Consider the following 13,804-nt stretch of genomic DNA (forward strand, 5'->3'; position numbering starts at 1 on the left):
CTTGCTTCAATGGAGTCCCATTATGCAAACAATATTTACTAAGTAGTAAATCTGGAGTAAGCCTTTTTATTTCTATATTGCTTTTATTAATATATTTTCCGTGCTGGAGATTGAACCTAGGCTTCAAGCATGCTAGGGTAGCACTTCCCCTGAACTACATCCCCAGTCTTTCTAAAATTTTGAGACAGGTTCTTGCTACGTCGCCCAGGCTGATCTGGAACTTTGGATCCTCCTGCCAAAGCCTTGGAGTCGCTGGGATTACAGACATGCACCAGGGCGTTCAGCTAAAGGCGTTTATCCGGTTGAAGGCTGATAATCTTCTGGTAACTTCCCAAAGAATGAACTATGTTCTGTCTTAATTTCTTTTCTTTGGTGGTGGTGGTGGTGGGGGAATACCGGGATACTGGGGACTGAACTCAGGGCACTCAACCACTGAGCCACCTCCCCAGCCCTATTTTGTATTTTATTTAGAGACAGAGGCTCACTGAGTTGCTTAGCGCCTCGTGGTTGCTGAGGCTGGTTCTGAACTCGCGATCCTCCTGCCTCAGCCTCCCAAATTGCTGGGATTACAGACGTGCGCCACCGCGCCGGGCCTGACTTCATCTCGTTGCTGAGGTTCCTAAAATATCGACAGCAGTGAGCACTGGAAGCTTTTCTCCAGCGCAATTCAACATGCCAGGTCAAGCACCCGGACCGCAACCGGACCCAGGAATTTCGGGCTGGCGCACAAGCGCCCGACGCCCGGCCTGACGCCTACCACAGCCCGCGGTTAACAAGCCCAGCAAGTCCAAGCGCCGGGACTGCTAGTTCGGCTTTGCCTGGAGGCGGAAGTGAGGGCGGGGCTTGTTTGGGACCCGCCCCGGAAGTGGGTGGAACGTCGCACACCCGAGTCGGGTCGCGGCCGAGGCCGGTCCTGGCTTTGTAGCTCGCTCAAGATGGCGGCGCAGCCACCCAGCGGGATCCGCCTCAGCGCGGTGAGCAGCCGCGAGGGGTGGAGCGGGCCGTGTCCCAGGAGGGCGGGCAGGCGGGCAAGCGAGGGGGGGCCGGCAGTGGGCGGTGGCGACTCGAGGGCCCGGCGCGGCGGCCGGGGCCGCGGCGGGGCTGGGGAAGGGGTCGCCATCTCGCTTTGCGCGGAGCGGCTCGGAGGCGGGCTGGGCTGCATCCCTGGCCTCCGTCCCTGGCCTCCGCGCGGGCTTTCGTTTTGCCCTCGCGGCCCCTCCTCTTGTCCATTCTCCGCCGCCTAGCAGCTGTCGTCGGAGGGCGAGGCCCCTTCTCAGCGGCGGGCGGCGGGGCGGGAACGCAGTCCGCAGCAGGGACGCCGGGCCCGGGCGGGCCGCGGGACTCCGCGGGCAGAGCCGGGCCAGCCTTGGGCCCTTTGCGGGTCCTGCGCCTCCCTGGCACCGAGGCCCCGGCTCTGGGTCACTGGGCTCTCCTCTTGCCCTTCGGACGCTCTGTTTCGGGTCCCTGGGAGCTCTTGGAAATCCTTCTAGCATTTCTAGTATCTGGAACCTTAGGGAGTGGTCCCACGGATTTAGAATGTCACGATCTGAAAATGTGGGTGTGGCTTTCTCACCTGATTATCCAGGAAAAGTTTATTTGACACTATTGGCATTCTTAGGTAAAAATGTATCTGCTGGCACTGAAATGCTGCGTGTTTGACATTTGTTTCATTCATTTAGCCTGACACGGACCAACACCTGGTAGAGTTCCAATTTAACATTTCCCCAATCCTGTGTGTTAAAAATCTGGTTTCATTCCCTTGATTATTTGTGAAGTTGATCATTTTTTTCGCATTATTATTGTTTTGAACTCCCTGTTTAAATCATTTGCCCATTTTTCTAAATTCCTTTTTCTTGGGTTTGAGGGCGGGATCTTTATTGATTTATGAGAGTTGTTTACACATTCCGGAAAAAGGTTCTTTGGTTACATAACTGGCTTATTGAAAGAGGTAGTCTTTAGTAGTTGGGAGTATAGAGATCAGCTTTATTATTACTGCCTTTAAATTTTATTAATTTCTTCCTCTCACCTGTGTGCATCTGGGCACTCTAACGTTTTCCTTGGCTTCAGATATGAGTCTGATCATGTCCAGTTTAAAATACCTATTCAGAGCTGTGGGGGGTGTGAGGCCCTAGATTCAGTCCCTAACACCAGAAATAATAAATAAAAATGAAATTTCTAATTTTAGCTTGGTGTGGTGGCGCAGGCCTGTAATCCCAGCAATTCTGGAGGCTGAGACAGGAGGATCACAAATTTGAGGCCAGCCACAGCAATTTAGTGAGGTCCTCAGCAATTTTAGGAGACCCTGTATCAAAAGACGACTTTTTAAAAGTTTTGCAGAACATGACCAGTTTGAGTCATTTTCAGTCAAGCCCAGAAACCTGTAGTGCACAATAGGAGTGACTTGGTTTTTTAACTGGTTCTGCAATTTGGTTGTTTTATCTTCCTGGCCTCCTTGCACTTGCTGTCTCTGCCTCTTTAAGATTGAAGTGGGAAGCCTGATGTGGCACTGGCCTGTTAATCTCGGCTATTCTGGAAATTGAAGCAGGAGGATTGTAAATTTGAGGCCAGTTTGGGCAATTTATCAAGATCCTGTTTCAAAATAGAAGTTATACCCCAACCCCCAAATATTTAAGTGAGAAATCAAACAAAATCAAGGGTCAAAACTGTCTAAATTGTGCTTCGGCTAGCATGCTTGAGGCCTTGGGTTCCATGCTCATTACTGCAACACAAAACAAACAAAACAGTCTTCAAGAAGGCAGTTTCCGGCTGGAGTTGTGGCTCAATGATAGAGCACTTGCCTAGCATGTGTGAGGCACTGGGTTCAATTCTCAGCATTGCATATAAATAAATAAAATGAAGGTACATCAACAACTAAAAAAAAAAAAATTTAAAAAAAAGAAAGAAAGCAGTTTTGTTAGCTGGCTGGCTCCATGCAGCAGCTGTCAGTGTGCTAGGTCTTTCTTTTGTGGGTAATATGATCTGTTTGGAACCTAATTGACAAGAGGTTTCCCATCTGCAGCTTCTGGACAGTATCTCTACCAGTCTCTGCTTTTGCTTCAGGATAGGAGTTGGCAAGCTTGTGGGCCAAATCAGCGTAGCACCTGTTTTTGTATAGCATGTGAGATCAGGACAATTTATACAGTTGTAAATGATTGGGGGAAAAAAATCAAAGAATATTTTGTGACATAACAAAAATTATATGAAATACAGTTTCAGTTTGCATAGTTTTATTGGAGCACACCCATACCCATTCATTTGCCTACAGCTGTCAGATGCTTCTATTAAGAGAGGGTATAAAAATTAATGAGCTTTTGCATTTGTCAGAAACCATAGAATTTGGGCTGGGGTTGTGGCTCAGCAGTAGCACACTTGCCTGGCATGTGTGAGGCACTGGGTCCGGTTCTCAGCGCCATGTATAAATAAATAAAAGTCTATCAATAACTAAAAAAAAAAATTAAAAAATTAAAAAAAATGTTTAATAAAAACCATAGAATTCAAGTGTCAAAGGGAACCTCCTTAGTATGTACAAATTTTAATCAGGAAAAGATCTCTCTCTTTCTCTCTCTGCTGTGCTGGAGATGGGTGGAATGCAGGGCCCTGGATACCATAGGCAAATGCTATTAACACTAAGCTACATCCACAGCCCACTATATATTAATTTTAAAAAAAATTAGTTAGGAAGTCCGAGATCCAAAGTGACAAGACTTTAAAAATATTTGTGCTTTTTTTTTTTTTTCTCTCTCTCTCCTTTTTTAAGTAAAATGCTTACACCATTTCTTTGTTGTTGATTCCTCACACCCTTTCAGAAATCCTCTCTGGGTTTAGCCTACACAAGCACTCTTCACTGCCTCCTCTTCTCCCAATGCATATGTCACTTTTGGGGGTTTCGATTATTAATATGGTTTGTTCTTACTCTTAACTTTATGCTCATGTGCCAGTGTACTATAATTGCATTTTCTTTTCTATATGGCTTTTTATTTTCCCTGAAGTTAATAATTAACTTACATTTTATTTGCTTTATTTCTTTGTGCTGATCACTCAGTAATCCAGATTTTCAGAGGAACTGGGAAATCTTTTCCAGATGTGTTCAGATACACCCAATATTTTGTCAGTTTGTTACTGGAGTCTGGCCAGAGGCCCAGCTATAGGGACCCCAACAAAGCAGGTGGGGCAAATGGAAAAAGTAATTGTGCAACAGGAAACCGACTTAATTTCCTTCCATAGGGAAGGAAAGGGGTGCCAGATCTCCTTAGCTTTGGTTTCAGAGGTTCTGAGATGAGCTTTAGGTTTAAGTAGAGGAGGAATTGGGGCAGACAAGAGTTATGCATAATTAAGTAGATTTGGTCAAAATGTGATCTGATTGATCCTTATATCAGTTTTGGTCTCACAATTTATCTTTGTAAAGGAAATTGCCCTTGTTCAGGGGATAATCTCTATTTGCTTTGTAGGATTTTTATCTGTCAGACCTGTGATCCTGGAGAGGGGTCATTTGGTTCCTATAAGATGATTGCTTCTGCTTAGGGGGCAGTCTCATCATGGGGTGATCTGCCTGCAAGGCTCCCAAGTACTAGACATTTCTAGCATTCTGTAGGGGATCTGGAACAGGATGTTGTAAAAGCTGGCAGATGAATGTTCCTGCAAGCGTTGCAGATACCTTAGTTATTCCCATCTTGGCAGCCTTGGTCTTGAAACAGGATGAGACTGGAAGGTAAATTTAGTGCTAATAAACTTTGAATTACCAGTTTTGGGATCTACTTCTTAAGTGATTACGTGTGCAGGTGCAGAGTTGAGTGGGAATCTGTCTCCGCAAAATTTAAGATAAAAAAGGAGACAGATAAAAATTGAAGTCAGAGGGCTGGGGATATAGCTCAGTTGGTAAAGTGCTTCCCTCACATGTACAAAGTTCTGGGTTCAATCCCCAGTACCACACATACACACAAAAAAATGCAGTCAGAGATGTCAAATTTTATTCTGCTTTTAGTTACCAATTGTGAAGGGTAACTACAGGTCCAAGTGAAGAGTCTGCTTTTTTAAAAAATATTTTATTAGTTATTAATGGACCTTTATTTATTTATTTGTTTATATGCGGTGCTGAGAATCGAACCCAGTGCCTCACGCATGCGAGGCAAGCGCGCTAACACTGAGCTTCAATCCCAGGCCCAAGAGTCTGCTTTTTAGGCAGAGGCACCCTCTTTAAGTTCCTGTTACAAGTTGAGAGTCATTGTTGTTTGAGGACTTCCCTTTAATGTTTTTCTCAAATTCCTTCTCCTTTTTCTGTCTCTCCATCCCAGATATTTTTCTTTTGGGATTTACTCTTTGCAAGCATTATAGTTTAGTGACTGACAACACAGGCTCTGGAGCCTGCCCTCCTGGGTTCAGATTCTGATTGATAGGTAACTGGATGTCACCTAACTTTTTTTGGTACAGGGATTAAGCCCAGGGTGCTTTACTACTGAGTCACATCCCCAACCCTTTTTATTTTTATTTTGAGACAGGGTCCCACTACGTTGCTTAGGGCCACACTAAATTGCTGAGGATGGACTTGAACTTGCAGTCCTCCTCTTCAGCCTACTGCGTTGCTGGGATTACAGGCATATGCCACCGTGCCTGGCCTATTGCCGGATATATTAACTGTAACGTTTTAGAGATTTTCTTTTGCATACTGCATTGTCTTTATTTATTTTTTGTTTCTTTTCCTGTGTATTTTTGGTTTCTAATTTTATGCATTTTCAGATGTGTGGAGATAGTTAGCTTTCAGTTTACATTTTCAAGTGAGATACTAAAAGCTGTTAGATGTTCCTGCGTGAGTAGGGCTAGTCCTACTGATGGGCTTCACTATTGGGTTAATCAAGTAGGAAACAGCCATTTTATTGAGACCACTGCACATAAGTATGTGGTAGACCCTAAAGAATGGGAAAGTCTGTTTAAAACAACCAAAAGAATTGAATTTTTTTAAAAAATGAGAACAACAAAAGGAGATGCTATCAGTAGTAACTGTTTTATAAGATGTTAATCATATTGGGTAAGATGGTAAAAGAAGGTAAATGGGATGTCTTATTTCTTACAATTGTATGTGAATTTACAGTTATTTTCAAATAAAAATAGCTATCTAGAGGGCTAGGTAGAATTATAAAAGAACGAAATAGAACTTTTAGAAGTCAGTTTCTAGAGAGGAGTTCCACACCTAGTCATCTGCCATGACATGTAGAATCCTGGCTGCTAGCTATTCTGGTAGTTTGGCATGAGAGAGGGAGGTAGGAGTATCAAGTTGTTGTCTTTGCTCACATGTTTTTGAAACAGGAGGTCAGGGACCTCCCCCCAAAACAGGAATCCTTAGGATTAAGACTTCTCAGGGGAAGTAGGATGACCAAGCTAGCTCTCAGTCTTATGGGGTTAACAGCCGTACCAGAAAATTAGGAGTTAAAAAGTGCACCAGGGATGGGGATGTGGCTCAGGCGGTAGCGCGCTCGCCTGGCATGCGTGCAGCCCGGGTTCGATCCTCAGCACCACATACAAACAAAGATGTTGTGTCCGCCGAAAAAACTAAAAAAAATTAAATAAATATTAAAAAAATTCTCTCTCTCTCTCTCAAAAAAAAAAAAAAAATTAAAAAAAAAAAAAGTGCACCAGTCCTTAAAGCTATGGGAGTATGATATCATGCCAGGAGATGGATGGCAGGCAAGAAGTTAGCTCAGCCTTCTGGGGTTTTGTGGTCAGCAGAAATGCCAAGAAGCTAGAGCCAGACAAAGCAAAATCACCAAGACAAGGCCGCTGGGACAGGACAATAGTCTGCAATGTTCTAAAAAATAACATTAGAGACTTTCCCACACGATAAGGGGCAAATTCCAGATTGTGAGGGGCAAATCCATGTGTGTAATAGTCACAGAAGTAACCCACAGTTATCTTTATCCTGTCAGCATAGTAAATGGGATCTGTAGAAGTTCTTATAATGCAGAGCTTGCTGCCTGCCTGTTCTCCCAGCTACTCGGGAGGCTGGGGCAGGAGGATTGAAAGTTTAAAGCCAGCCTGGACAATTTAGATTTTGTCTCAAAATTTAAAAAAAGGCTGGGGGGGACTTGCCTTGCACATGTGAGACCCTGGGTTTGATCCCCAGTCCTGAAAAAAAGAGGTAAAGAGGCCGGGCGCAGTGGCCCATGCCTGTAATCCCAGGTGCTTGGGAAGCAGAGGCAGGAGGATCCTGAGTTCAAAGCCAGCCTCAGCAATTTAGCAAGGCGCTTAGCAACTTGGTGAGACTCTGTCTCTAAATAAAATACAAAATAGGGCTGGGTTGTGGCTCAGTGTTCAAGTGCCCCTGAGTTCAATCCCTAGTAAGGTCCCCCTCCCCCCAGCAATAAAAAAAGATCCTGATGGCTTCCATCTCCTTCCCCATACTTTGCCCAATGTGATTTTCATCTGGCTGTTCATCTCTTTTGTGTGTGTGTTATCCTTTACAATGAACCAATAAACATAATTAATTCTTTCTTTGAGTTTTGTTAGCTATTTTAACAAATTATCATATAGGTAGGGATGGTGTGAACCCCCAACCTGTGAAGTATAGGAGATCTGAACTTGAAATTGGCATCTGAAGTGGGGTCTGTCTTGTGTCTGCATTAACTCCAGGTATTTAGTGTTGGAATTAAGAGTTGGAGAATTTTTTTGCTGGTGTGGGAAAAATCCACACTTTTTTTTTTTTTTTTTATCAGAACTATTATGAGAGTATAGAAAAACTTTTCCCCCTAAAACCTCACATTTGGTTTGTTCATTAATCCATTAATGGGCATTTGGGTTGTTTCTCCCATTTGGCTTTTGTGAATAATGCTCTTTGAATTTGGACATACAGATATCTCTTTCAGTTCCTTTGGGTCTAAACCTAGAAGTAGAATTACTAGACTATATGGTGATTCCCTTTAAAAAACAAACAAACAAACAAACTTATTTATTTATTTTTGAGATGGAGTCTTATTATGTTGCCCAGGCTGAAACAGTCCTTGCTCAGCCTCAGGCAGTTACAGGCACAGGTGCCACCACACCTGGCTTATATTTAAATTTTTGAGGAGCCACCATTCTGTTTTTTCATAGCAGCTGCACCATACATTCCTAGCAACTGTTAACCTAAATAACAACGTAGAGAATAGCTCTTCAAAATGAAGAGTTAATTGGGAAAAGCAAGCTGTTGGCAATGCAGAATATGGTGGCAGAGTAAGTATGGACATAGGAAACGTGTGCTGTTAGGCAGATATTTGTGAGGACCCTTCCTTTATGGCCTTCCTGGGTTCTATTTTTTTAGGGTTTGACACAAGTTGACTCCATTTTGGTAGTGACAACTTTCACACAACAGAAAAAAAAAATTCCAGTTTCTGTATATCCTTGACAACACTTGTTATTTTCTGTTTTTTTGTTTTTGTTTTCTAAATAGTAGCCAATCTAATGAGTGAGACAGCATCTAAGTGTGGTTTTGATTTGTATTTCCCTAATTGTTAATGATGTTGAACATCTTTTCATGTGTTTTGTTTAGTGGCCATTTATACACCTTGGAGTCCTTTGCTCATATTGTTAAATTGTAGGAGTTCTTTATATATTCTGGATATTAATCCCTTGTCAGATATTTGATTTGCAGATATTTTTCCTATTCTGTAAATTGTCTTTTCACTATATGTGTCTTTTGATGCATAATTTAAATTTATGACATAGTTATATTTGAGAAATCATTCTCAAATCCAGTGTCATGAAGCTTTTCTCCTGTGCTTTCTCCTAAAGTTTTTTTTTTTTTTAATAGTTTTAGCTCTTTGATTCATTTTGATCTAATTTTTGTATGCGTTAAGATAATGTGCATATCCAGTTTTCCCAGGCTCTTATGTCAAAGACTGGCCATTTTTCCCATTAAATGATCTTGGCACCATATACATGAAGGTTTATATGTATGTGGACTCTTCACTGTCTTGATCTTAGTCCACTAGTTTTCCATTGTCACAGGAATCTAGAGCTTACCACCATCAGTTTCTCCAGAGAACAGACCTTCATTCTTGTATAGGATTACCTAAGGCAATTTCAAGGCTACTCAGGGTGAGGAAGGATCTGGTATATCTTTTTTTCTTTTTTGATATTGGGGATTGAACTCAGGCACTCAATCATTGAGCCACATTCCCACCCCTATTTTGTATATATATTTTTAAGAGACAGGGTCTCACTGAATTGCTTAGTGCCTCATAGTTGCTGAGGCTGGCTTTGAACTCACAATTCTCCTGTCCTAGCTGAAGCTTTGTATATCCAGTTAAATATCACTACTCTCATATCAAGTGCATCTCCATTCAAATCTTTTTTTTTTTTTTTTGGTACTGGGGATTGAACTCAGGGCCACGTGACCACTGAGCCACATCCCCAGCTCTGTTTTTAAATTTTGTAATATTTATTTTTCAAGTATCAGCGGACACAACATCTTTGTTTGTATGTGGTGCATGAGGATTGAACCCAGGCCGCACGCATGCCAGGCAGGCTTGCTACCACTTGAGCCACATCCCCAGCCCGCCCCCCCCAGCTCTGTTTTGTATTTTATTTAGACACAAGGTCTCACTGAGTTGCCTAGCGCCTCCATAAGTTGTGAGGCTGGCTTTGAACTCTTGATCTCATGCCTCAGCCTCCAGAGCTGCTGGAATTATAGGCGTGCACTACCACGCCTGGCTTCCATTCAAATCTTTATTACCTGAGACCCTTGAGGATTTCCCCTATTATTTATTTATTTTGTGGTTCTGGGAATCAAACCCAGGGCCTGGTGCATGCTAGGGAAGCACTCTTACCATTGAGTTACATCTCAGATTTTCCTTATTTTATATGAGCTTAGTTCTTTCTTTAAAGGATATATATATATATATATATATACATATATATATATATATATATATCCTTTAAAGATATATATACATATATATATATATATATATATATTTTTTTTTTTTCCCCCCACTCAGACAAGGTTTAGTTTATTATTTTTTTTTATTTTATTTTTTTAAAATTTTTATTGTTGGTTGTTCAAAACGTTACTTAGTTCTTGACATATCATATTTCACACTTTGATTCAAGTGGGTTATGAACTCCCATTTTTACCCAATATACAGATTGCAGAATCACATCAGTTACACATCCATTGATTTACATATTGCCATACTAGTGTCTGTTGTATTCTGCTGCCTTTCATATCCTCTACTATCCCCCCTCCCCTCCCCTCCCCTCCCATCTTCTCTCTCTACCCCATCTACTGTAATTCATTTCTTCCCCTTTTTTTTTTCCCTTTCCTCTCACTTCCTCTTGTATGTAATTTTGTATAACCATGAGGGTCTCCTTCCATTTCCATGCAATTTCCCTTCTCTCTCCCTTTCCCTCCCACCTCTCGTCCCTGTTTAATGTTAATCTTCTTCTCATGCTCTTCCTCCCTACTCTGTTCTTAGTTATTCTCCTTATATCAAAGAAGACATTTGGCATTTGTTTTTTAGGGATTGGCTAGCTTCACTTAGCATAATCTGCTCTAATGCCATCCATTTCCCTGCAAATTCCATGATTTTGTCATTTTTTAATGCAGAGTAATACTCCATTGTGTATAAATGCCATATTTTTTTTAATCCATTCGTCCATTGAAGGGCATCTAGGTTGGTTCCACAGTCTTGCTATTGTGAATTGTGCTGCTATGAACATCGATGTAGCAGTGTCCCCGTAGTATGCTCTTTTTAGGTCTTTAGGGAATAGACTGAGAAGGGGAATAGCTGGGTCAAATGGTGGTTCCATTCCCAGCTTTCCAAGAAATCTCCATACTGCTTTCCAAATTGGCCGCACCAATTTGCAGTCCCACCAGTAATGTACAAGTGTACCCTTTTCCCCACATCCTCGCCAGCACTTGTTGTTGTTTGACTTCATAATGGCTGCCAATCTTACTGGAATGAGATGGTATCTTAGGGTGGTTTTGATTTGCATTTCTCTGACTGCTAGAGATGGTGAGCATTTTTTCATGTACTTGTTGATTGATTGTATGTCCTCCTCTGAGAAGTGTCTGTTCAGGTCCTTGGCCCATTTGTTGATTGGGTTATTTGTTTTCTTCTTTTTTTTTTTTTTAATACTTTTTTTTTTTTAATATTTATTTATTTTTTTAGTTCTCGGCAGACACAACATCTTTGTATGTGGTGCTGAGGATCGAACCCGGGCCGCAAGCATGACAGGCGAGCGCGCCACCTCTTGAGCCACATCCCCAGCCCTATTTGTTTTCTTATTGTTTAATTTTTTGAGTTCTTTGTATACTCTGGATATTAGGGCTCTATCTGAAGTGTGAGGAGTAAAGATTTGTTCCCAGGATGTAGGCTCCCTATTTACCTCTCTTATTGTTTCTTTTGCTGAGAAAAAACTTTTTAGTTTGAGTAAGTCCCATTTGTTGATTCTAGTTATTAACTCTTGTGCTATGGGTGTCCTATTGGGGAATTTGGAGCCCGACCCCACAGTATGTAGATCGTAGCCAACTTTTTCTTCTATCAGATGCTGTGTCTCTGATTTGATATCAAGCTTCTTGATCCATTTTGAGTTAACTTTTGTGCATGGCGAGAGAAAGGGATTCAGTTTCATTTTGTTGCATATGGATTTCCAGTTTTCCCAGCACCATTTGTTGAAGATGCTATCCTTCCTCCATTGCATGCTTTTAGCCCCTTTATCAAATATAAGATAGTTGTAGTTTTGTGGATTGGTTTCTGTGTCTTCTATTCTGTACCATTGGTCCACCCGCCTGTTTTGGTACCAGTACCATGCTGTTTTTGTTACTATTGCTCTGTAGTAGAGTTTGAAGTCTGATATCGCTATACCGCCTGATTCACACTTCCTGCTTAGAGTTGTTTTTGCTATTCTGGGTCTTTTATTTTTCCATATGAATTTCATGATTGCTTTATCTATTTCTACAAGCAATGCCGTTGGGATTTTGATTGGCATTGCATTAAGCCTATAGAGAACTTTTGGTAATATCACCATTTTGATGATGTTAGTTCTGCCTATCCGTGAACAGGGTATATTTTTCCATCTTCTAAGATCTTCTTCTATTTCTCTCTTTAGGGTTCTGTAGTTTTCATTGTATAAGTCTTTCACCTCTTTTGTTAGGTTGATTCCCAAGTATTTTATTTTTTTTGAGGATATTGTGAATGGAGTGGTTGTCCTCATTTCCATTTCAGAAGATTTATTGCTGATATACAGGAATGCCTTTGATTTATGTGTGTTGATTTTATATCCTGCCACTTTGCTGAATTCATTTATTAGCAATAATAGTTTCTTTGTAGACCCTTTTGGGTCTTCTAGGTATAGAATCATGTCAACTGCAAATAGTGATAATTTAAGTTCTTCTTTTCCTATTTTTATGCCTTTAATTTCTTTCGTCTGTCTAATTGCTCTGGCCAGTGTTTCGAGAACTATGTTGAATAGAAGTGGTGAGAGAGGGCATCCCTGTCTTGTTCCAGATTTTAGAGGGAATGCCTTCAATTTTTCTCCATTCAGAATGATGCTAGCCTGAGGCTTAGCATAGATAGCTTTTACAGTATTGAGGTGTGTTCCTGTTATCCCTAGTTTTTCTAGAGTTTTGAACATAAAGGGATGCTGTACTTTGTCGAATGCTTTTTCTGCATCTATCGAGATGATCATATGGTTCTTATCTTTGTCTATTGATGTGGTGAATAACATTTATTGATTTCCGTATATTGAACCAGCCTTGCATCCCAGGGATGAATCCTACTTGATCATGGTGCACAATTTTTTTGATATGTTTTTGTATCCGATTCGCCAGAATTTTATTGAGGATTTTTGCATCTAGGTTCATTAGAGATATTGGTCTGTAGTTTTCTTTCTTTGAAGTGTCTTTGTCTGGTTTAGGAATCAGGGTGATGTTGGCCTCCTAGAATGAATTTGGAAGTTCTCCCTCTTTTTCTATTTCCTGAAATAACTTGAAAAGTATTGGTATTAGTTCTTCTTTAAAGGTTTTGTAAAACTCTGCTGTATACCCATCCGGTCCTGGGCTTTTCTTAGTTGGTTGTCTTTTGATGGCTTCTTCTATTTCCTCAATTGATATTGGTCTGTTTAGGTTGTCTATATCCTCCTGACTCAATCTGGGCAGATCATATGACTTAAGAAATTTATCGATGCCTTCACTATCTTCTATTTTATTGGAGTATAAGGATTTAAAATAATTTCTAATTATCTTCTGTATTTCTGAAGTGTCTGTTGTGATATTGCCTTTTTCATCCCGTATGCTAGTAATTTGAGTTCTCTCTCTTCTTCTCTTCGTTAGCATGGCTAAGGGTCTGTCGATCTTATTTATTTTTTCAAAGAACCAACTTTTAGTTTTGTCAATTTTTTCAATTGTTTCTTTTGTTTCGATTTCATTAATTTCAGCTCTGATTTTAATTATTTCTTGCCTTCTACTTCTTTTGCTGTTGTTTTGCTCTTCTTTTTCTAGGATTTTGAGATGAAGTGTGAGATCATTTATTCTTGGTTTTTTCTTTTTTTAAGGAATGAACTCCAAGCAATGAATTTTCCTCTTAGAACTGCTTTCATTGTGTCCCATAGATTCCGATATGTTGTGTCTGTGTTTTCATTTATCTCTAAGATTTTTTTAATTTCCTCCTTGATGTCTTCTATAACCCATTGATCATTCAGTAACCTATTGTTCATTCTCCAAGTGATGCATGATTTTTCCTTCCTTCTTTTGTCGTTGATTTCCAGTTTCATTCCATTATGATCAGACAAGATGCATGGTATTATCTCTACTCCTTTATAATGTCTAAGAGTTGCC

General features: G+C 40.9%; 1 protein-coding gene across 1 annotated transcript in view; it reads left to right on the top strand.

Annotated features, from left to right (window-relative positions):
• The first annotated feature begins 879 nt into the window (after nucleotides 1–879).
• Nucleotides 880–13,804, top strand: part of Morc3 (MORC family CW-type zinc finger 3) — a 48,258-nt gene continuing 35,333 nt past the window's right edge. The window contains exon 1 of the mRNA XM_058577242.1: nucleotides 880–974. Coding sequence (XP_058433225.1) covers nucleotides 936–974 — 39 coding nt within the window. The 5' untranslated portion in view covers nucleotides 880–935. The remainder of the gene's footprint in view (nucleotides 975–13,804) is intronic.

The sequence above is a fragment of the Marmota monax genome, unplaced genomic scaffold (genome assembly GCF_021218885.2).
Source record: "Marmota monax isolate L192 unplaced genomic scaffold, Marmota_monax_Labrador192_F-V1.1 WCK01_AAM20220418_F8-fsc00125, whole genome shotgun sequence".
Taxonomy (NCBI): Eukaryota; Metazoa; Chordata; class Mammalia; order Rodentia; family Sciuridae; genus Marmota; species Marmota monax.